Source organism: Pseudochaenichthys georgianus, unplaced genomic scaffold (assembly GCF_902827115.2).
Source record: "Pseudochaenichthys georgianus unplaced genomic scaffold, fPseGeo1.2 scaffold_904_arrow_ctg1, whole genome shotgun sequence".
NCBI lineage: Eukaryota > Metazoa > Chordata > Actinopteri > Perciformes > Channichthyidae > Pseudochaenichthys > Pseudochaenichthys georgianus.
Window position 1 is genome coordinate 2,361 of NW_027263438.1, and position 20,585 is coordinate 22,945.

At 49.9% G+C, this 20,585-nt stretch overlaps 1 protein-coding gene across 1 annotated transcript; it reads right to left on the minus strand.

Annotated features, from left to right (window-relative positions):
• Nucleotides 1-232: 232 nt before the first annotated feature.
• LOC117444715 (collagen, type I, alpha 1a-like) lies at nucleotides 233-18,907 on the minus strand. The gene is given in 50 exon segments (XM_034080139.2): nucleotides 233-1,565; nucleotides 1,731-1,973; nucleotides 2,091-2,281; nucleotides 2,376-2,655; nucleotides 2,742-2,849; nucleotides 2,930-2,983; nucleotides 3,075-3,182; nucleotides 3,271-3,324; nucleotides 3,409-3,516; nucleotides 4,023-4,076; nucleotides 4,164-4,271; nucleotides 4,646-4,753; nucleotides 5,293-5,454; nucleotides 5,542-5,595; nucleotides 5,843-5,896; nucleotides 5,986-6,093; nucleotides 6,181-6,234; nucleotides 6,366-6,527; nucleotides 6,664-6,771; nucleotides 6,860-6,958; nucleotides 7,292-7,336; nucleotides 7,419-7,526; nucleotides 7,953-8,006; nucleotides 8,092-8,145; nucleotides 8,252-8,350; nucleotides 8,438-8,491; nucleotides 8,577-8,675; nucleotides 8,782-8,835; nucleotides 9,144-9,251; nucleotides 9,335-9,388; nucleotides 9,478-9,576; nucleotides 9,670-9,714; nucleotides 9,814-9,912; nucleotides 10,541-10,594; nucleotides 10,754-10,798; nucleotides 10,936-10,989; nucleotides 11,099-11,110; nucleotides 11,112-11,144; nucleotides 11,551-11,604; nucleotides 11,689-11,742; nucleotides 11,843-11,896; nucleotides 12,031-12,084; nucleotides 12,171-12,224; nucleotides 12,931-12,975; nucleotides 13,089-13,157; nucleotides 14,648-14,740; nucleotides 15,793-15,828; nucleotides 16,053-16,075; nucleotides 16,531-16,722; nucleotides 18,683-18,907. Coding segments are annotated over 50 exon segments (4,344 nt in total). The 5' UTR covers nucleotides 18,765-18,907; the 3' UTR covers nucleotides 233-1,418.
• Between the last annotated feature and the right edge of the window lie 1,678 nt (nucleotides 18,908-20,585).

Genomic DNA, 20,585 nt, shown 5'->3' on the forward strand with positions numbered 1-20,585 from the left:
CCTCTCAGAGATAACGGTGTTTCAGAGATGTGCAGGTTCAAAGCATCACTTCAGATGTACCCTAACCCGGTCTGAGCCCTTTAACACTAAGACCTGATCCAGCTCCTAGATCAAGGATGTGTTGTTTAAGAGTCCTTAAATCTGGTGTCCTCAGCGAGCTACTAAAGTCAGCTTTAGTTGAAGTCCTTTTGAAGGCAGAAAAGGAGTCAGGGAATCAGGCAGGATTCACATGTCAGACCACTTAACATGCTTTATTTCAGCATTCAAAATAATTAAAAACATCTCAATTTATTATACATATACAAATAGGTACAGATCCGTGTGGTGTTGTCCCCAGGGCTGTGTCTGCCTTCTCTCGCTCAGTCTGAATCAATTCTTTTTGAGAACAATCCAACTTTTGCACAAGAAAACAAGAAAACAACAGATGGGGGGTGGAGAGGGGAAGGGGAGGGGGGGGGGGGAAGATATGGATCCACTGGGAACTCGGAGCTCGAGTGTTTCTGGAGATGGAAGAAGTTTGTCTCTCTCTGGGCACCAGCAATACAACCTTAGCACCAAGAGGGCCCCCGCGCCGGAGAGGCCTGACACTACACAATAGTGCGGACAAACCAGACAACCAGGGGCCCCCGAAGGAAGCATAGCACCTTGAGTTTGATCTGCTTCTGCTAAAGCGTTGCTAACCCCCCCCGGCCCCCCACCACATATAGCTCCACTAACACTGGGCCCTGTGCTGCTGCTCATGGCAGATCTGAGGTAGCCATAGGGGTTCTTTCAAAGTAAAAGAGGTGTAACCCATTTCAAAGTAAAAGAGGTGTAACCCAGCTGGTGGTTTTAACGTGACTTTGGGACAACACACAAATCACAACAGCTACAGAATCCAGGACGGAGAGGAGGGGGGGGGGCAGGCGTCAGAACAACAGAGGCAAACATGGCTGTCAGTTTCACCGTTTATTCATCAACACCTGAAACAATGCATTGAGTTCTGTCTGCTGGACTGTCCTTTCTGTCCTCTCGCCACAGTGCGGTGAAAGTCTGTTTCTGGAAACTCCAGAGGCTTCGGATGCAGGAAGAGGGGGAAGTCAATTTACCTGACACTTTACAGAAGCATATATTATTTTCTTGTTGCCAGTGAAACAAAATGTCTTCTCTACGGGATCCGTGGTGATGGTAAAAAAAAACAAAAAAAAATCAAGAGTCAGAAAAGTAGTGGTCCCAAACGCGGCGATGCAAACGCCGCCATCTTTGTTGAAGTGCAGGTTGGACCATCGTCGGAGCAACGGCCAATCAGGAGCGAGGGGTCAGATTTGTCAGAAAAATGGCAATAGAGGAATGTTTTGGTGGGCTTTTTTTTGTTGAGAGAGATGAAAAAATAAAACACACACACACACAACAACAATTTCAAGTCCAGATTTCTCTTTTTACAAGAAACAGACGGGTCCAACTTCAATGCCGAACTCTTGGTCTGGAGCACCAACGTCCATAGGAGCGATATCAATGATGGGAAGGCGAGATGTTTTCGTTGTCTTGTAGTCGATGACTGTCTTGCCCCATGTTCCGGTGTGTGACTGGAGGGGAAGAAGAAAGAAACAGGAGTTAGGAGGGTCAGCATTCAGTTTCTGCACACTGGATTTCTACATCTGGCCAAAAGACGTCCACGAGCTGCAGCTGCTAGCATGCTTCACTGATATACTGGTGCAGTTGGTACAAGGGCATGAAATAAGGTTTCTCACCGTGCATCCGTCTTCCAGGACGCTGTAGGTGAAGCGGCTGTTGCCCTCGGCTCTGATCTCGATCTCGTTGGAGCCCTGGAGGAGCATGGCCTTCTTGAGGTTTCCGGCGGAGGCGTCCATGTAGGCGACGCTGTTCTTGCAGTGGTAGGTGATGTTCTGGGATGCTTCAGTGGACATGAGACGCAGGAAGGTCAGCTGGATGTTGACGTCCTGTGGCACGGAGCCCTCGCTTCCGTACTCGAACTGTGTGGGGGATAAGAGGTGGAGAGGTGAGATGGAGGTAGTAGAGGAAAGACCAACACAAAGGCAGATAGGGATGGGATTGGAGCAGGACACAAGGACGGGGTCTGGCATGTTTACCTGGAAGCCCTCGGTCATGGCCTCTCCGAAGAAGACGTGCTTCTTCTCCTTGATGTTCTTGCTTGTGTACCAGTTCTTCTTGGCAACCTCAGGCTGAGTTGAGGATACGCAGGTCTCTCCGGTCTCCATGTTGCAGTAGACCTTGATGGCGTCCTGAGTGCAGCCCTGGTCGGGGTCGATCCAGTACTGTCCTGCAGAGCAAGGAGTTGAGAGGGAAAAGGGTCAGAAAAACCCTGCAATAAGATTCTGCAATCCCGTTTGTTTCAGTTTCTCTAGAATACTGACCGCTCTTCCATTCGGGGTGGCACATCTTGAGGTCGCGGCAGGTTCTGGCGGGGTTCTTGCGGGTGCCGTCGGGGCTGCGGAGCTGCTCGATCTGCTGGCTCAGGCTCTTCAGGGTGCCGTCCACCTCGAGGTCGCGATCGCGGACAACGTTAGCGTCATCAGCACGGAACATACGGAAGGGATCGGGGGCCTTCTCCTGGGGCTGGGAGATGAAGCCGAGGTCGAATCCGCCGCCGGGGGCACCAGGTGCTCCAGCAGGTCCGGGAGGACCAGGAGGACCCTAAAGAGGAAGGAGGTGGTTATTTCAAGGCCGCTAGAAGCTTTGTTTCACATGCTTGGGTAAAATGGTTAGAGTGATGGACTTACAGAAGGTCCCATCTCTCCAGAGCGACCACGGACTCCAGGAGGTCCGGTGGGTCCGGGCAGACCACTCATACCATCCTTACCAGAAGATCCAGCGGATCCAGATGGGCCCTGCAGACAGAATAAAGAGAAACCTTAAGTGTCAAAGTCCCTGAAAACACTTAAACTGCTCGTGTGTCTGGTTTACTCACTCTAGGTCCAGCGGGTCCAGAAGTACCAGCGGGTCCAGCCTCTCCATTGGATCCCTATGCATTAAGAACAGAAACATGAGTAAGAAAAACAAAGTCCATGTGTGGATTGTGCTGATGATGAAGATATAGAGTTGAGGGGACATACAGAGGGTCCGATGGGTCCCTGCATGCCGGTGAATCCACGGTGTCCCTTCAGGCCTCTCTCTCCAGCCTCTCCGGACTCTCCCTTGTCTCCACGGAGTCCAGCGGGTCCCTGTGAGGGGGAAGCAGGGCATGATGAATTCTGCCTTCTCTTGTCTGCTGTCAGTTCATGTGTTATCGTTGTGAGGGTTGTTACTTACAGCGGGGCCACGAGGTCCAGCAGAGCCAGCAGCACCAGCAGGGCCAGCAGATCCCTGAAGCACACAGAGACACGTTTAATGTAGAGCTCAGCGGGCTGCGCTCAAACACAATGTATGCTCTGAACTACGGTCACTCACAGCCTCTCCACGCTCTCCATTCTTTCCAGCGGGTCCAACGGGTCCGGGGGCACCAGATGGTCCAGGGGCCCCGGGGGCTCCGGATGGTCCTCCCTCTCCACGCTCTCCCTAAAAGCCAAAGGAAATGTGTGTCATCAGCAGCAGATCATGAGTTCTATAAGTACACCGTTATTAGTTAGGGTTAAATGAATGTAGCAAATTAAAAAGGAAAATATTTGCCTCCCCGATGTACAATTATGCTAACCCTAAGTATGTAGCATAAAGTGGTAGTACTCAAGGAATGTACTTAAATACAGTACTTGAGCAAATGTACTTTCCACCGCCCTGCTTAGCTTAGCATCGTGGTAGCATACTTTGCTAAAGGACTCAAAGTGACTGGAAACACAGTAAGATCCAGCTTCTGCATGACAGCCTTCCTAGGGTCTGGTGCTCTGCTCTAAACCCATGAGGATGAACTGGTACTGTGTCCGAATGTGTATTGCTCTGGCCACCCTCTGGATCCAAACCCAATCCCCATATTGAAGATGCTCTAACGTGTCACTGTACTGTCTGGAATCAGGTCCATCTAAGATCGGTCAGTCCACTCTTCGGGGCTCGAGGCCTTCTGAACTCACCTTGGGTCCAGCGGGTCCGTCACGGCCAGCAGACCCCTCATTACCGGGGCTTCCCTAAAACACAAAGCATGTCAGCGTGTAAGGAAACCGTTCAACATTCAGACTGAAACGCGGCGTGCGGGTACAGGTGCTTCTTCTTACCTCACGTCCGGTCTCACCAGAGCCTCCAGCCAGACCAGCAGGGCCTGAGGGTCCTGAGGGTCCACGCTCTCCACCGGGTCCTGAAGGTCCGGGCTTTCCAAGGTCTCCCTGTAGAGGACAGCCACAGTCAGTCAAGTTCAACCCATCTCAGTTCCTGATATATCACCTGGGCTCTGTGTATTCAGTATTCAGGTATTTGAACTATACCTTAATACTTGAGTGAATGTACTTTAATCCATTCGACTACTGCATGCGTTAAAGCAGCAAGACAGGAAGTGACTAATAAAGTTAATGTATCCTCCCTTAAAATCACACGTGTACAGTTTGTAAATCATAGTCAGTGGTTCCTTTCTATAGTTGCATCCGTTCGAAGTGGATTTGGAGTCTTATTTGATTCGTCATATTTCTGATCTGAGATGTTTTAGCGCTGGTTCAGATGCACGGTGCCGGCTGTGCTTCTGTGGAGTGATTTAGGAACTCACAGAGGGTCCGTTCATGCCAGGGAAGCCTCTCTCTCCTCTCTGTCCGGGCAGACCAACAATACCACGAGATCCAGCGATACCTTGAGGTCCAGAAGTACCATGATTTCCCTGCAGGGGGCGACAGAGAGCGAGGCAGTGGTTAGACATCAGGCAACAGAAAGAAAACATCCAGGAGTTGATGCAAAGTAGATTGAATCGATTTGCATTTTGAACACAAGCTGCCAGAGAACTTGTGATATAAGAAATACTGTCTGGATTGAAGTGGGAAGGTGTACAGTCGTTACCCTGTCCACCTGTAGTGAGTACAACATGTTTAACATCCAGACCTGTAACGGCCTCTCCTACTCTCCGACACACACCACACCAGTTCACATCCTTCACACACTCATCTATACACACTTCCTTCCTAACATGCAGAATGATGAGCAGTATCTTCTGATATACGGAGTGACTCAAAGAGACGTCCTGAATCCCCTCTTTCGCGACCTCTGACTGTTCAGGGTGTCGATCACGTCATTCTTTACCTTTCCCTCGACAGCGCCTCCCCCTAACGAGGCTTAACGCCAGCACGAGCTCAGAGATGGATGAACGTCCCCTAACGAGGCTTAACGCCAGCACGAGCTCAGGGATGGATGAATAGAACTTACAGAGGGTCCATCACCACCGGGACCACCCTTCTCTCCGGCAGCTCCTGGGGGTCCAGCAGCTCCCAGCTCACCAGCGCGACCTGCAATTCCGGTCTCTCCGCGGTTTCCTTTGGGTCCTTCCTTGCCGCCGGCTCCGGGGGCTCCAGCAGGGCCAGAGTTTCCCTGTGAGAGAGGGGGGGGCAGTTAGCATCGCTACAGTACGCCAGGAGAGGGAGAATAATATATAGTGCAATGGAGGGGAAGACTTACAGAGGGGCCGGGGGCTCCGACTCTACCTGCAGCACCGGGGAATCCAGTAGCACCCTGCGGGCACACAGAGGGCCGTTAGCTGGATCTCATCGGCGCATTTTAATCAAAAAGCTGCTGTGCACTTAAGTGTGATGCAAACAGCTAAAGGGTTATTTTGCAATAGCGATATAAGTTGTAAAAGTAGAGAGAAAGGTCATTTTTGAGAAGTCGTTCTGAAACGTGTATATTGTTTACATCCAAAACAGTCCATGCATTTGCAAACGGCTGCCTGAACATGTAAGCGCCATGATGTCAGACTTACAGGGGGTCCAGCGGTTCCGCGGGCTCCCTTGGGGCCAGAGTTTCCATTGGGACCCTGAAAGGACACAACGTCTTGTCAGTAAACATGTCAGGACTTCGCCTCAACTCCTTATGTTCACTGGGTCCCGGGATGAGTGTACTAACCTGAGGTCCGGCGCCACCAGTGGGTCCAGAAACACCGGGGGGACCAGCGTCTCCCTTACCACCGTTATCTCCAGACTCTCCCTTGCCACCGGGCTGACCGTCAGCACCCTGCGGACGGAGGACAATCAGACACGATGGAACTTCAAACTAAAGCACAGCAGTCGGTGTGAAGATATTCTTGGAGAGATGACTTACAGGAGGTCCAGCGAATCCAGCGGGTCCGGGGGGTCCAGACTCTCCACGCTCACCCTGAAGAGGAGGAAGAAGAAGAGTCAGTCACTGATTCAAGCAGCCAGACTGTTAGAGACTCTCCCTGTGTTCCCAACACAGATGAAGCTGTATCTTCTAAGAGAGTGGTGCCAAGTGGACTTGTTACTTACAGGGCCTCCACGAGATCCAGCAGGTCCGCCGGGTCCGGGTGCTCCAGCGTCTCCCTTATCTCCGGAGGATCCACCGGGTCCAGGAAGTCCAATAGGTCCAGTCAAGCCACGGGGGCCATCCTTTCCACCTGCACCATCAGCACCCTTGCCTCCTTGGTCTCCCTGGGGTGAGGGTGGAAAAGGGGGGTGTGAGGTTCATGCATGGGATACTGGACTGCTGCTACGGACGGTTATACGTCCCATCACATGCACGACTGGGAAGACCAAGACTACTGGGAATATGGCTGTGGAGACTCACTCTGCCTCCTTTCAGTCCTGGAAGGCCAGCGGCACCACGCTCACCGGGCATACCCTGGAGTCCTGGAGGACCCTGAGCTCCGGAGTTACCTGGGGATCCAGCATCTCCCTGTGGAAGAGGAGGAAGGGAAAAGGGTTACCCGAGAACTCAATCAGAACTTCATCAAGAGGGTTCTGTCATTCCTATCGTTGTTTACCTTAGCGCCATCGTTTCCACCAGATCCGGGGGATCCACGGGCTCCAGCGGGTCCGTTCACACCAGGAGACCCACGCTCTCCGGGGAAACCTCTGTCACCCTGAGGGGGGGGGGGGGGGGGTCATTGGGTTACTTGAAGTTCCAAGGGTGGTCAAAGAAATCATTTGGATCGATCTGGATTGCACGACTATGAGGAGGAGGGTACTCCCGTATGCAGTTAAGATAAGATCACTTAGGATAAGACGGACTAATTAGGATGATATACAGTCAAGTAACTTTAAAATAAGAAATGAATATATATACACACTTGAGTCCCACATCCATATGAAGTATGTGTACATGTATGTGTGCCGGCACCTAGCTTTAGACTATTAGCATTAGCCCGTATCAGACTCATCTCCAAAGGTCCTCGACTAACTGACTGGTGACTTACTCTGTTTCCAGCGGGTCCAGATGCTCCGACCTCACCGGTCAGACCCTAAGCAGAAAGAGAGGCAATTCATTTAGTGGACAGCATCAATATGATCAGGTATCGGAATCAGTCATGTTTGGGTCAGTACCTGCTCTCCGGGCTTTCCACTCTCACCGATGGAACCCTGGGGTCCGGGAAGACCCTGGAATCCAGCAGCTCCACCAGCTCCCTGCTCTCCTCTCTCTCCAGATGGTCCCTGAACATAAGCAACAAGGGAAGGGCTGTGAGTGCCAACGGGAAGTGACCAGAAGTCGGGCTGTGTCTTCGGGCTTGGTTTGTATGTTTGCAGCCGGATTACGGAAAAACTCCATCTTGGATTATCGTGAAACTTGGTGGAAATGTGTTGCATGCGCTACGGAAGAGCCAGTCGCATGTTGGAATGGATCGGAAGACGAATAGGGAATGTGTGCTCCATGATATGTGCTGTCAGAAGTCGGAGCTGTAGGAAACAGCACAATACTGGTGTGGCTTCCATTTTGCTTCCATGTTCAGACCCAAAGCGAACGAACCCCCCAACGTCAGAGTAAGAACTGTCCAACTCGGCGAATGGGACCGCTCCAGTCTCGATAGAGGTGCGTGCTCTGGATGTGTTGGTGTATTTCGTGGTGAGTGTTTTACTTACGGCAGGTCCAGATGGTCCTGGAGCACCGAGGTCTCCGTCCTTTCCGGGGGCACCCTGGGTAAAGAGACGGTGGTCTTTCAGACGCAGCCTTACAGGAAACAGTAAAATGGACTCAAAGTGTGCAGTTTAGACAACTTACAAGAGCGCCAGTAGGTCCCATCACTCCTCGCTCGCCAGACTTGCCACCCTCACCCTGAAGCACATAGAAGCAGAACACGTTACGGGGTGCGTAGACCACTTCTCAGTCGCTCAGTTCAGTACAATATTCAGGAATATATGGTCTACGTGAAGACACTCACAGCGACTCCCTTGGGTCCGGGGAATCCCATGACTCCGGGCTGACCTCTAGCTCCAACGGGGCCGGGGGGGCCGGGGCGACCATCTTGTCCAGTGGTTCCCTGGTATCAAATAGATGCATTTAATTTAAGCACAAACAATCTCTGTGTTCTGATGAGGTTGTGTTGCTATAGTGAATCTGGACTTACAGCAGGTCCAGTCTTTCCGTCGGGTCCGGGGCTGCCGGGGCTACCAGTCAAACCCTACAGGAAGAGGTCAGGGGTCAACACATGGCATGGGCAAGGACTGTATTGATGTTTCTGACGATAGACTGTAAAGGAAACTCACCTTAGCTCCAGGAAGACCGGACTCACCAGTACGACCAGACTCGCCAGAGGAACCCTTGGCTCCAATGGCTCCAGGGCCGCCGCGCTCACCATTGGCGCCCTACGTTGGGAGGGAGGGAGGGAGGGAGGGAGGGATAGCTCGATCAGAAACAGATCAACAGTTTGTCAATTAAATACGAGAATGGAGAACATTTGTGTTTACTCACTTTGGCACCAGCAGGTCCATCAGATCCGGGGAAACCACGACCGCCAGGGGCGCCCTGCGGAGAGGGAAAGCTCGGTTAGCAGCTGCACAATAATCTAAATAGCATAAGCATTACAGAAACACTGAAGGCATATTGCACTGTCGGTGTAGCTGTGTTTATATTCTACATATCATGAAGGTACGCTTTGTTCCTGCATTAGCATTGGTGTACAACTCTTTATCACGTCTTTCTTCTCTTTAGAGTCATGTCCCACCAGCAGAGGGCGCTGCTACGACTTCCCCTCTTGGTGTTACACTTCATAATTAGTCATATTAAAGTAAACAGTATGATATAGTGAACATTAGATAAGATAAGATGCATACTCTCTCTCCTGGGCCTCCACGGGCTCCTGCAATACCGGGCTCTCCTCTGGATCCTCTCTTGCCTTCCTCTCCTCCTGGGCCTGTGGCTCCATGGACTCCAACGACACCCTGCACAACACACACAGCGTTAGAGGTGCATATTCATACATGTGTGTGCATCAATATGCTGACTGTGGTGAGCTTCAACTCACAGCCTCTCCCTTGGCTCCAGCCTCTCCCTTGGATCCTGGGGCTCCAGCCTCACCCTGAGGGGCACGAGCAGAAACACAAACATTACAAATCGAATTCAACTGAAGTAATGTAGCTCCAATATGCATGTGATGTATCCACTCACAGAGTTTCCCTTGGCTCCGGGGGCACCACCAGCACCCTGGGCTCCGGGGGGTCCACGGGGTCCGGGGAAACCAGGTGCTCCTGCAACTCCAGCAGCACCCTGCAGGGGGCAGCACACACAACTGGTTAATTTCATGCTGGACTGCAAGGAACCAGACCTTTAGGAAGTAAATGTTCAGACAGGGACACTCACAAGGTTTCCCTTAGCTCCGGCGGCTCCATCGGTACCGGGGCTTCCCTGAGAGGCAAAGGAAGGGGAAGGGGTTTTATTTAGACCGGAAGACGATGAAGAAATGATGAAGACATTGTTTTAAAGCAGGTTTTTCTTTGTACTCACAGAAGGTCCAGCGGGGCCAGCAGGTCCGGGGTTACCGCCCTCGCCGCGGGCTCCAGCGGGTCCCTCGGATCCACGAGTTCCCTGAGCTCCAGCATCTCCCTGAGGGTGGACAAACAACCGTCAGATCATCAGAACCAACGCCAGAGGGCTGATGCATCATGGGTAAAGACCCTCAGAGGGATGCACATGCAGGTGAGACACAAAGACCTGCTGGGGCTGACTTTAAAATGATGGGCTGAGCGTGTTTCAAAGAGCGTAAGCTTCACTGTGGACAATCAACTCAAACTAAAGCTTCCCACTCTTTATCCTCATCTTCATCAAACCTCTGCGGATGCTATGCAAGAAAAGTAACCCAGAGAACACGGGTGCATTTCTTAATTAGGAATATTCAACATTAAGAATTGTATTGTATAATCTTGGCCATCAACGGTGCAACAAACAACTATCTTTAATATCCATAATGTTTGATATTCTGTCACTTTTCACGCAAGCTTGTTTAAACGCTATCCGACCCCTGTTTAACATCAGACTAAGGTGTGTTTAATAAAGGCTTGAAAGCACCGCAGGCAGATCAGTCGATGTCTGAGGACCGCTTCTCCCTCTCTTGAGAAGAGAAGGAGAGACGGCGTGGGGTTACTTGGGGTTGACAGGCCATGGGAGATTGAGGAAGATGTTGAATACGAGACAAGAGGAATGGAGGGTGTTGTTGTTGTTGTTGTTGTTGTACCTTAGATCCAGGGCCACCGGGGAATCCAGGAGGTCCGGATGGGCCAGTGGGTCCCTGGGAGGAAACAAAACACACACAGGTTCAGGTCACTGCAGCCGGTGCATCTGGATGTGTGGGAATCCCCCTGGGGTTTCAAACCAGGGTCAGGGGAAGCGGTGCTTTCCGGAGAACCGCTCAGAACCTTTCAAGAGTAAGAAAAGCAAGTATACTTACGTTGGGTCCGGCAGAACCAGCAGCACCGTCGTTACCACGAGCTCCCTGCAGCACACAGACACAGGTGATTGGATGATGCGTTCAATGACCAACTCATGATGATTGCAGTATTGTGTGTGTGTGTGTGTGTGTGTGGGGGTGTGTGTGTGTGTGTGTGTGTGTGTGTGTGTGTGTGCACTCACAGCAGCTCCAGAAGCACCGTTGCGACCTCTCTCACCGGGCAGTCCACGGGGTCCCTGAGGCAGAGAAGAAGAGTCCGTTAGTTTTAAAATGGCGTCAATCTGAAAGGAGGGGAGATCCAAGATAGCATCCATGTGTCGGACAGGGGGCGTTCGTTTTACTCACCATAGCTCCGGGGGGTACCGTTCTCACCAGCAGATCCAGCCTCTCCCTAAAGACAGAACAGGTGAGGTGAGGAAGGAGTGTGGCTCAGAAGCTCTGCAGAACCACTGGGTGAGTGTATGGGTGTGTGTGCAGCCGGACACGTCTGAAGAACAGAAGCCACTGGTTGCATTGGGAGATATCGATGCTAGCTTGAGCTCGTAAGGTTTCCTCAGCCTCTGTAGCCCCCTATGGTATAGCTAGTGCCCAACATGTTGAGTGGAAATGTATGTGTATATTCTTATATTACTGCTTGTGCTGGCTTCATTGAATCCCATGTGTTCTGGCCCAAGGCTGCCTCTACATACTGAGCAGGTGTGTGAGTACATAGCTGGTGTGTCGGTAGGCTTTACAGATACCCAGATGCATGTGGGTTTAAGAGGACCGTCCTGTCATGTTTCAGAGCGAGGCAGTACCTTGGGTCCAGCGGGTCCGCCGTCTCCCTTGGCTCCATCCAGACCGCTGAATCCCTGCAGAGAGAGAGAGGTTTAAGGTTAGCGCTCGGCTAGCGGAGATGCTATGTCGTGTCTTGTTGAACCGGAGCTTGGACTCACTCTGTGTCCCTTGATGCCGGGCAGACCTGGAGTTCCTGGGAATCCACGAGCGCCCTGAGGGAGGAGACGAGAGAGGAGACACGTTCAGTATCACAGCTTTCTTCAACGTTGCATCGATTAGAATATAAGATCGGCTCGTTGGCTTCGGACTCACCTGTGGGCCGGATGGTCCACGCTCACCGTTGCGACCGGGCTTGCCAGACTCGCCCTAAGAGATGGAGAAAGTTAGTCTTCGGTGCTGACTGAAGCTACAAAACTAAGATACAAGTATTGGCTTCAATGTAACCTGCAGAGTACATCAGTATTACTCTGAGATCAATGAATATGAGCAGAAGGACTTACATCCTCTCCGTTCTTGCCAGAGGGTCCGGCGGGGCCTCGGGGGCCCATGGCACCCTGCAGAGACAGAAACACTGAGAATGAGGACAGACTCTCAAGGTGAATTGTGGGTAAATATCAATGTCCATTATGCTAATACTTACAGAAGATCCAGCCTCTCCAGACTCACCAGGGGGGCCGGTGAATCCCTGAGGTCCCTGTAGGGGGGGGGGGCATACACACCATGAATACAACACCAATGCTGGACATGTGGAGTATCATCAGGTGAACATTTCATTCTGTAGTCTTCTTTCAGATTGGGGAAGAGTTCCTCTGATGTAATCCAATCTAAATCCGACCTGGTTCAATTCCAATTTACTTTAAATTAGTGTTGACTTTCTTAATTTAATTTGTTGATGATTGTTTCAGATCCGTTTGTTCGGTTTCGCTTACGGTTCATTCGTCCCAGAAAGGCGTTTAATGCTCACTTTGTCGGGAAAACTAAGTGAATAGAAAAATGAATAAATGGATTTCTGGCTCCAACTACACCCCAGAAGTCTGCTTCAAAGTCCACATTCGATCAAGACATGTATCTCAAGCTCAAAGCTAACCGACTGGCTGCACAGTTTGAAGGATCCTTCCTGGATCTGACAAGTCGTATTTTAGAGAGGAGCAAGGAGAGCAGTGAAGGGAAGGTGGACATTGTGGCCCAGGCTGAAACCATAACACCTCTGTATGGTTTAGCTTTCAGCTCGGTGCGTTTCAGACTGAGTCCCCGTGTCTTTCCAGTTCACGTGGATGCACTTCGGTCTGAACACACAAGACACTTTCTGCAGCATTCTCAACCTCCTTTAGACAGATTAGGAAATGAACCTAAGCCATACTGGAACAGTGAGGGCACCAAAGAGAGGAATGGGTACTTACGCTAGATCCAGGAGCTCCGGAGGGTCCACGGGATCCCATGGGTCCCTGTCGACCAGACAGAGGCACATCAGACACGGCATGACTCTGATTCACAGTTACATATGTGTGTGAGAGTGTGTGTGAGAATGTGTGTGAGAGTGTGTGTGGGTGTGTCTTACCATGGGTCCGGGCACAGACATGCCAGGTGATTTATCGTCATAGCCTCCAGACATCTGAGGAGAGAAGTTCTGGAACAAAAGGGAAAGGAGGTTTAAATATTGCAGTCCAGCTCTCAGGGGACACACACGATGATACTTAGGTGATAATGGCTTGAAGACATTGCATGTTCATGACCTTTATAGGATACAGGATGCACTCGGGGTATAATATTTCTTTTTAAATTAACTTTGGGGCATCCCAGCCGCTTTCTGAACATGTGAACCAGCCGCCTGGTTCCACCTGTGCTCTGAGACATCCCATCACTTCAGTTCAGCCTCCCCGAACCCTTTGAGATGATCTCTCGCTCATGAATCCAAAACAGTTTCCCAGTCTGGGATGGATGAAGAATAAATCCATCTCTCGGCTGAAGAGCTTAATGTGAGACATTGCAGCTGATGGCGTTAGCGACTCTGTTAGCTTAGCGTGTTCAATGGAAGTCTGTTGTTTCTGTTGTGTGGTGGGTTAGGATGGAAGTCAGAAACAAAATGAATCCGAGCATGCTTAATAAAATGGTGAAATGGTAGTCTGTAGTGGTGAATAAGCCTTTGAGTCATTGGTTAGCTCTATTCAAGCATGCTACATGTGACTGGCATGGTATGTCATATTAGCATGTTAACCAGAAATAGGATAGAAATCAACAATACACTTATTTTAATGAAGCTTGCTGGATTAGACTGTGATACTATTAGCAGTATGTGTTAGCATGCTAGTTAATGTCTCTCTGTTAGCATGCTTAATAACACTGGGATAATACTGTTAGCTTAGCATAGTGAATTAGCATATGAGCTAATGATCAATTCTACATAATAAACCAACATTAGCCTGCACATGTTAGCTCAGTATGCTAAGCTACAGATCACAATCAGTGGGGATATTAGTTTAGTAAGTTTAATTATGATGGGGTCAATGGGAATGTTAGTTTAGTATAAAAGTTGCTGGCTAACCAGATCTTAGCATGCTAACTTAGATTGTGAAGCTTTGGGAATGTTAGCATAGATGTGGTAAGAGTTGCCCCTAATGAAGGTCTGCCCTCAGTCTGACCTCAGTCTGCCCTCAGTCTGACCTCAGTCTGCCCTCAGTCTGACCTCAGTCTGACCTCAGTCTGACCTCACCCCTCAGTCTGAAAGCCAAACTGACAGTTATCTGAAGCTAAAGATGGGTTTTTCGAGATCAATGAAACGCTTGAGTTGTATCTGTAGAAGTGGGATCCGGTTTCTCGGCACTTCCTGTCCTCTCTGAAGCGGTGTCGACAGCCTCTTACGGGTTGATACTGGTCCAAAGAAAGTCAAAACAAAGCCCTGAGGTGTGCATGCCCCCAATAAGGATTATGGGTAGTAGAGAGAAAGCTAACCAATACTTCTATGGCTTTGTTTTCTCCCTCTGTTTGTCTGACCACCACAGAAGAAGAAGTTCTTCAGACCCTCCCAGAAGCTTCTCCCATGAGTCCCATCCCCACGGAGGCTCTTCTGGACCCCAACGAGTCAGATACAGAACTGCAGATATAACATGTGCAACTTACTCCTCCGAGGCCGGGGGGTCCTGGGGGGCCGGGGGGGCCGGGGCGGCCGGGCTGGCCATCCATACCATCCATACCAGAGGAACCAGTGGAACCCTGCGGGGGGAGAAGAGGAAGGGGTCAGGACCCAATAATCACCTTCTGTCTGTCTGTCTGTCTCTGTCTCTCTGTCTCACTCTCTCTGTCTCTCTGTCTCTCTGTCTCTCTCTCTCTGTCTCTCTGTCTCTCTGTCTCTCTGCCTCTCTCTGTGTGTCTGTCTCTCTGTCTCACGTTCAAAATAAATAAATCAAATCTAAAAATCTAAACTGTTTGATTGGTTCAAACCGATCACATGACTGCTTTTAGTCTTCATTCATCACTGTGTGTAATCTTGTATATCTCAGGTGTGTCGACAGTGATGGAAGCAGCATTACACCTGGAGGAGGGGCCTGTGAGACTGACCAATCAGCAATGGACTAGTGGCCATGTGACCTCAGCAGACAGGAAGTAGGTAAGAACCACCATTTAGGAACCCTTCTATATTTGATCAACAACTGAAAATAAATGTTCATAATTAATTTGACAAAGTAAATAATATGAAAATATTCATAATAAATATGATATTCAGTTATTATTAGAAGATTATTAAATGTCTCAATAAAACCCCTTTGCGTCAGAATGTAAATAAATGGCCAAATACAAATCTGAATTGTTATAAATACATTTAAAAGTATGTTTTCATCGCAAACATTATTAAATAGATAGATTGGCTTCACCACAAGCCTGCCGTACTGCTTGGAGCACTATGATGTCCTGCCTCCTCCTCAGTGTGCACGTCTCAACCTGCGCTCTGCATGCCCCCCCCCCCTGCTCCCTGCTCTCAGTGACTCGCGTGCTCTAATGTACACACACGTCAGGATCTGTATGTGCCTTTAATGTTGTCTTCCAGCCTGTCTTTATGCACGCTTTGCAAAAGCCATTATACAAAGCGATGCTAGTGGGATCTGATGCTGCCTGGACTAGCTTCTGTTGACATGAGTACAGATCCTGTGTGGACACGTTGCTCTGCGCAGCGGCCTACCCCCATCCCACGCGCTCAGGAATCCCCGCAGACAGTGAACGCACCACCGCAGATTACAAAGGGAATGCGAAAGGAGTGTTGCACGTACCCTGTCTCCCTTGGCTCCACGCTCTCCTCTGGGTCCCTGTGAGAGAACACAAGTATACATAATGAGAACAGTTAGACGTACACGTCTATTAAATAACTGATATAGATCAATTAACAATATCTTTACATTCAATTAAATAAATATCATGTTCAATTGATGATCATATGTTCTAACTCTCAAAGATCAATATTACTATCAAGGAGCAGATACGGTCAATCATCGTCATTATGGATCATATAATGAATCAAAGGCATGTTTACCTCGACCTGTGGCTCCTGGAAGCCTGCAGAGAGACGGAGGACAACGGGTTAGAAATGAAGAGAGACATCTTACAAAACAATAGATGAAAACATGAGTCCTGAAGTACGTCCTGCATGGATCAGACAGGTGTGGCGTGAAAGCTCGTTACAGCCGGATGTGAACGGGTTAAAAAAGACGGACATGTTTTGGATTTTCTTTTTTGTGAATAAGAAATGTAAAATGAATAAGAAGTGGATGCAGGGGACATCACACACACCATGGGCATCGCACACACATCAGCGACAGCAACATGTGTGTGTTTACATCTCGTTGGAAGTGCACCGTCAGGGGTGCTATTTTAATTTAGCTGCACCTGTTGACAGAGCAGTTCTATGATGTTCTACCAGCACAGGGGTAGAAGAGGTGCAGTTGGGTGTAATGCATGTATGTGGGTGCAGTCTACGTGGGTGCAGTGATGCATGTACGAGGGTGCAGTACCGTCGTCGAGGCAGATGGGGCAGCACTCGTCGTGGGGGATGGTGGGGTTGGGGCAGTCGGTCGTGTCCTCGCAGATAACTTCGTCGCACATCACCGTGCCGCTGTCGCACACGCAGATCTGACAGGGTTCAGGCTTCCACACATCCCGGTCCGCAAACACCTGGCCGTCCAAGGTGCAGCTGCCACCTGTACCTGTGGGGGGGGGGGGGGGGGGGCAGGGTAGAGGGACAGGTGAGATTCATGCATGTGTGGACAGAAATGCAAAGCTAGCGTCGAGGCGGAAGTGAGTCTTAAAAGGAGGCAGAGATTGAAAGTTGCATCCAAGCAAAAGACTATAAGAATCTAGAAAGTGTATTTAACTCAAATCTGAATGTATTTATAGAATATCTATTTGAACGGATGCAACGTCCCGGTGCGCGGCTCTCCAGATCCCACATACTGTCAACCAACAACACGCCACCTAACGTGTAGAATGAAATGTGAGGTTTGTATATATGTGGCATCAGGGTTCAATCTGCATCGACCAATCAGAGCTGCTTCAATCTGCATCGACCAATCAGAGCTGCTTCAATCTGCATCGACCAATCAGAGCTGCTTCCATCCCATCCCCACAGTCAACATGTGGAAGAGTCCCGTTACTTAATACTCAACCCCATCTTGCTCTGAATAACAGCTATGAAACATGTGATGCAATATATTGAGCCGGGCGAGACGAAGAGAGGAGAAAGGCGGCGGCAGGGTCGTGACCGCACGAAGCAGATCTGATGACAGAAAGAGGACCGGTGACGGGGAGGTCACGTCAGCACGGAGCAAACGTGACTTCATTTCCCCCCCAGCCCTCCGCTCTGACTCAGAGTCACCGAGCCGGGCCTCCTCTCTGGGGCTAGAAAGCTCCCAGCATGCATCAGGGCTGAGCTCAGAGCGGCGGCTTGGCACCAGCTGCTGGAAACACTGCATGTGTTTGCAATTAGAGGAAACAAAAAAAAGAGTGGAAAGAGAAGAAGAGGAGGAGGAAGAGGAGAGGAGGAGGAGGGGTGGGGGACGTGGCGGCCAGATGTTTCTGCAGGACCTGTAGCTGCCTCTGGGTGGCGCTCTGACACCACATCTGCTTCTCAACAGCTGAGATCTTTCCAGACAACATCTGGAAAAAGTGACTCTGAGCTCTGCACCCTGTCTTTGTCCCGGAGAAGCTGCACTGGCTCTGACTCTACGCCGTGGCACAAAGGGCGCTCAGGTGGTGGAGGTCAAATGCAGACGAGGCTACCCCTCCCTCTCTGACTCCTCCCCCTCTCACCTGGCCAACTCATCACTTGGCTCCAGGCGGTGAATCCACATCAATCAGCCCTGAGGACATGTCCCCCGATGTCCCCCAGTCCTGGAGCTGGGCTGCTCCCTAACCCTAACCCTATATTCTCTAACCCTAACCCGTCCAAACCATACCACCTTTCCTTTCTCTCCCTCCTGTGGGAGTCTTGTTGTGGGGGGGGCATCATCGTTAAGGGGGGTTGAATTAACACAATGCCACGTTCAAGAAGTCAAAGTAGAGCTGCTGTTCTCTGGGGCTCGATCTGGAGAGGACAGAAAAGCTTCGCCTGGAGGAAACGACTGCAAAACCTGCAGGAACTCGCCCTGCATGGCATCGGGGGGGGGGGGGGGGGGAGGCTGAGACAGACACAGGGAGAGAGAGGGGCCCTCTCAATATGCCCGATGCATTACGTACACCCTGTTCTGTTCAAGTCCTGCAGAGACTCTCCATCCATATATCTTTCTTTCTCTCCATCCATCTCTCTTTCTCTCTATCCATCCATCTATATATTAATCCATCTATTTATATTTATATCTCTCTATCTATCTATCTTTCTATCTATCCATCTATCTCTCCATCCATCTATCCATCCATCTATCCATCCATCCATCTATCCATCTTTCTTTCTATCTATCTCTCTATCTCTCCATCTATCTATCTATCTATTTAACTATCTAGGAGTAGATCCCATCAAAGTTTCTTATCTCCTCTCCAAACCCTCTCCTCTGTCTCTGATCTCGGCAGCCGTCCACCCACGAAGAGAAAATCCACAAACATCCAAAAACAAAAGAAAAAGTTGAAGACGCAGGAAAAGGCGAAGCTGTCTCCGTTAGAGTGCTGACTTACGGTCGTCCTCGCCCTGTGCGTGCACCAGGAGCACCGCGGCGCTCAGAAGCAGCGCCAGCCGCATATCCACAAAGCTGAACATGTCTAGATGTCACCAGACATGTAGACTCTTCGAGGAAAGGAAAAAAGTTGGGGATGTTTTCTTGTCCTGCTACACTCCACTCATACACTGGTGTCTGGGCCGGTCCGTCGTCTGCTCACTGTCCCTCGACCCCGACAGAAAACTCCCTACTGCCTGCACTCACTTTCCACCAGGGCTTTTATATGGGAGGCTTCAGGGGGAGGTGCCGGGAACTGCACCCTCATCACCCAACAGGGAAGAGCGGACCCCTCCTTCAAAGCAGAAAAAAGAGAATGGCCCTCCTTCCATAACTCCAGAGCCGACCGGAGGGGGGCTGAGCGCAGAAACCTGACCCGAGAGCAGCGAGGATCTGCTCCTGCTTCAGTGCTGACTTGGTTCTGCTGCTGCTCTGCTTCCTGATCGCCTCTGGCTCAGATGACTCGGAGACTTCTTTAGTTTGCAAATAAAGTTTTAGTCCAGTTTGGGGGTTTTTAGTTTTGTTTGAAATGAGTGTTTACGTCCAAGTGCTTCACATGAGTGCTCTTCCAGCAGACACCTGTCTAACCCTGACTTCTGGGTCTGGGTCTGGGTCTGGGTCTGGGTCTGGGTCTGGTTCTGGGTCTGGGTCTGGGTCTGGTCTCCTTCCTGATTCGCTTGACCGGCTGAGTGTTGGGAAGTGACTCCAGTTCGGTAGTTTGTTTCCATCCGTGTGTAGGTGAAAGGTATTCCACTCATCTGTTCCTCTAGTTCTGGTTCTGGTCCACTTTCTGATTTATTTTCAGTTGGACTCTCGTAGACTTCTTCAGGGAGAACGGAAAGCGTTTCAGAACAGGACGGTTCAGTCCATTTCTTTTTAAATGCACTTCATGCCGGTATCACAGTACTTCAGCTCATCCTGCAGAAATGGGTCAAATCCTGACTTTCACGCCTGGTTCTGGTTCTGGTTCAGGATGTGTACTTCTTGGAGGAGAATGGCTCCAGTTTAAGGCCACAGCAGCTCAGTCTGGTGTGTGGCAGTTGGTGTTAAGTCAGTCTTCAGGATGTACATGTATGTTTCTTATTGTGTCTGCCGGCTCAGAGGGGTTGGTTTCGTCTTGGGGTAACTTAGCTGCTGTTTCTGGAACTAATTCACTTGTGGTCATAAGATAAGATAAACCTTTATTAACCCCTGTGGGGAAAGGGGAAGCACGGGATAGGACCGGTTCACAGGATAAAGAGAATACAAATGTAAGTAACAGAACAAACAACAACAGAACAAACAACAACAACTAAAAAAAATAAAAACTAGAGAGGCAACCAGATGTTTGTGCACTTTCAGTTTGGGATATGTTACGTGTCCTTTACGACTTTACATTGACGGCATATTGAGAAAAGTGTTAACATCAAATGGCTGCATGCAGACGGAGGCCTCGACTTGGCAGCACGGGTCTGTTGATACGTGAACTGCACACTTTACTTTTTGAGAATGCTGAAAACGGTTATCTCATTTCATGTTTGTTGAGTTCTCCTGTATCAGCTTTCACAGCCGCGTCCTGAGGGGGGGCTGCAGCCCTCATAACAGCTCAAACTAATGACCAGCAGAACCCTTAAATCACTGTCCGACATCACCCACAATGCAACACGGGTGAGAGATCTGGTGTAGCATCGAACATCTCATCTCAAATAAATAAAACCTTTTTTTTTTTAATTGGGCAGGTTTCATTTGACATCTCATTGTAGTCTTAAAGACTTAAGACTATCCTGGAGATCAGAAGCTGAGTGTTTGGCCTTAAGACAACCAGAAGCTAATATTAGAAGAATTGTACGGAGGCTAAATTAAAGAAACATGTGATTTGAAAAGAA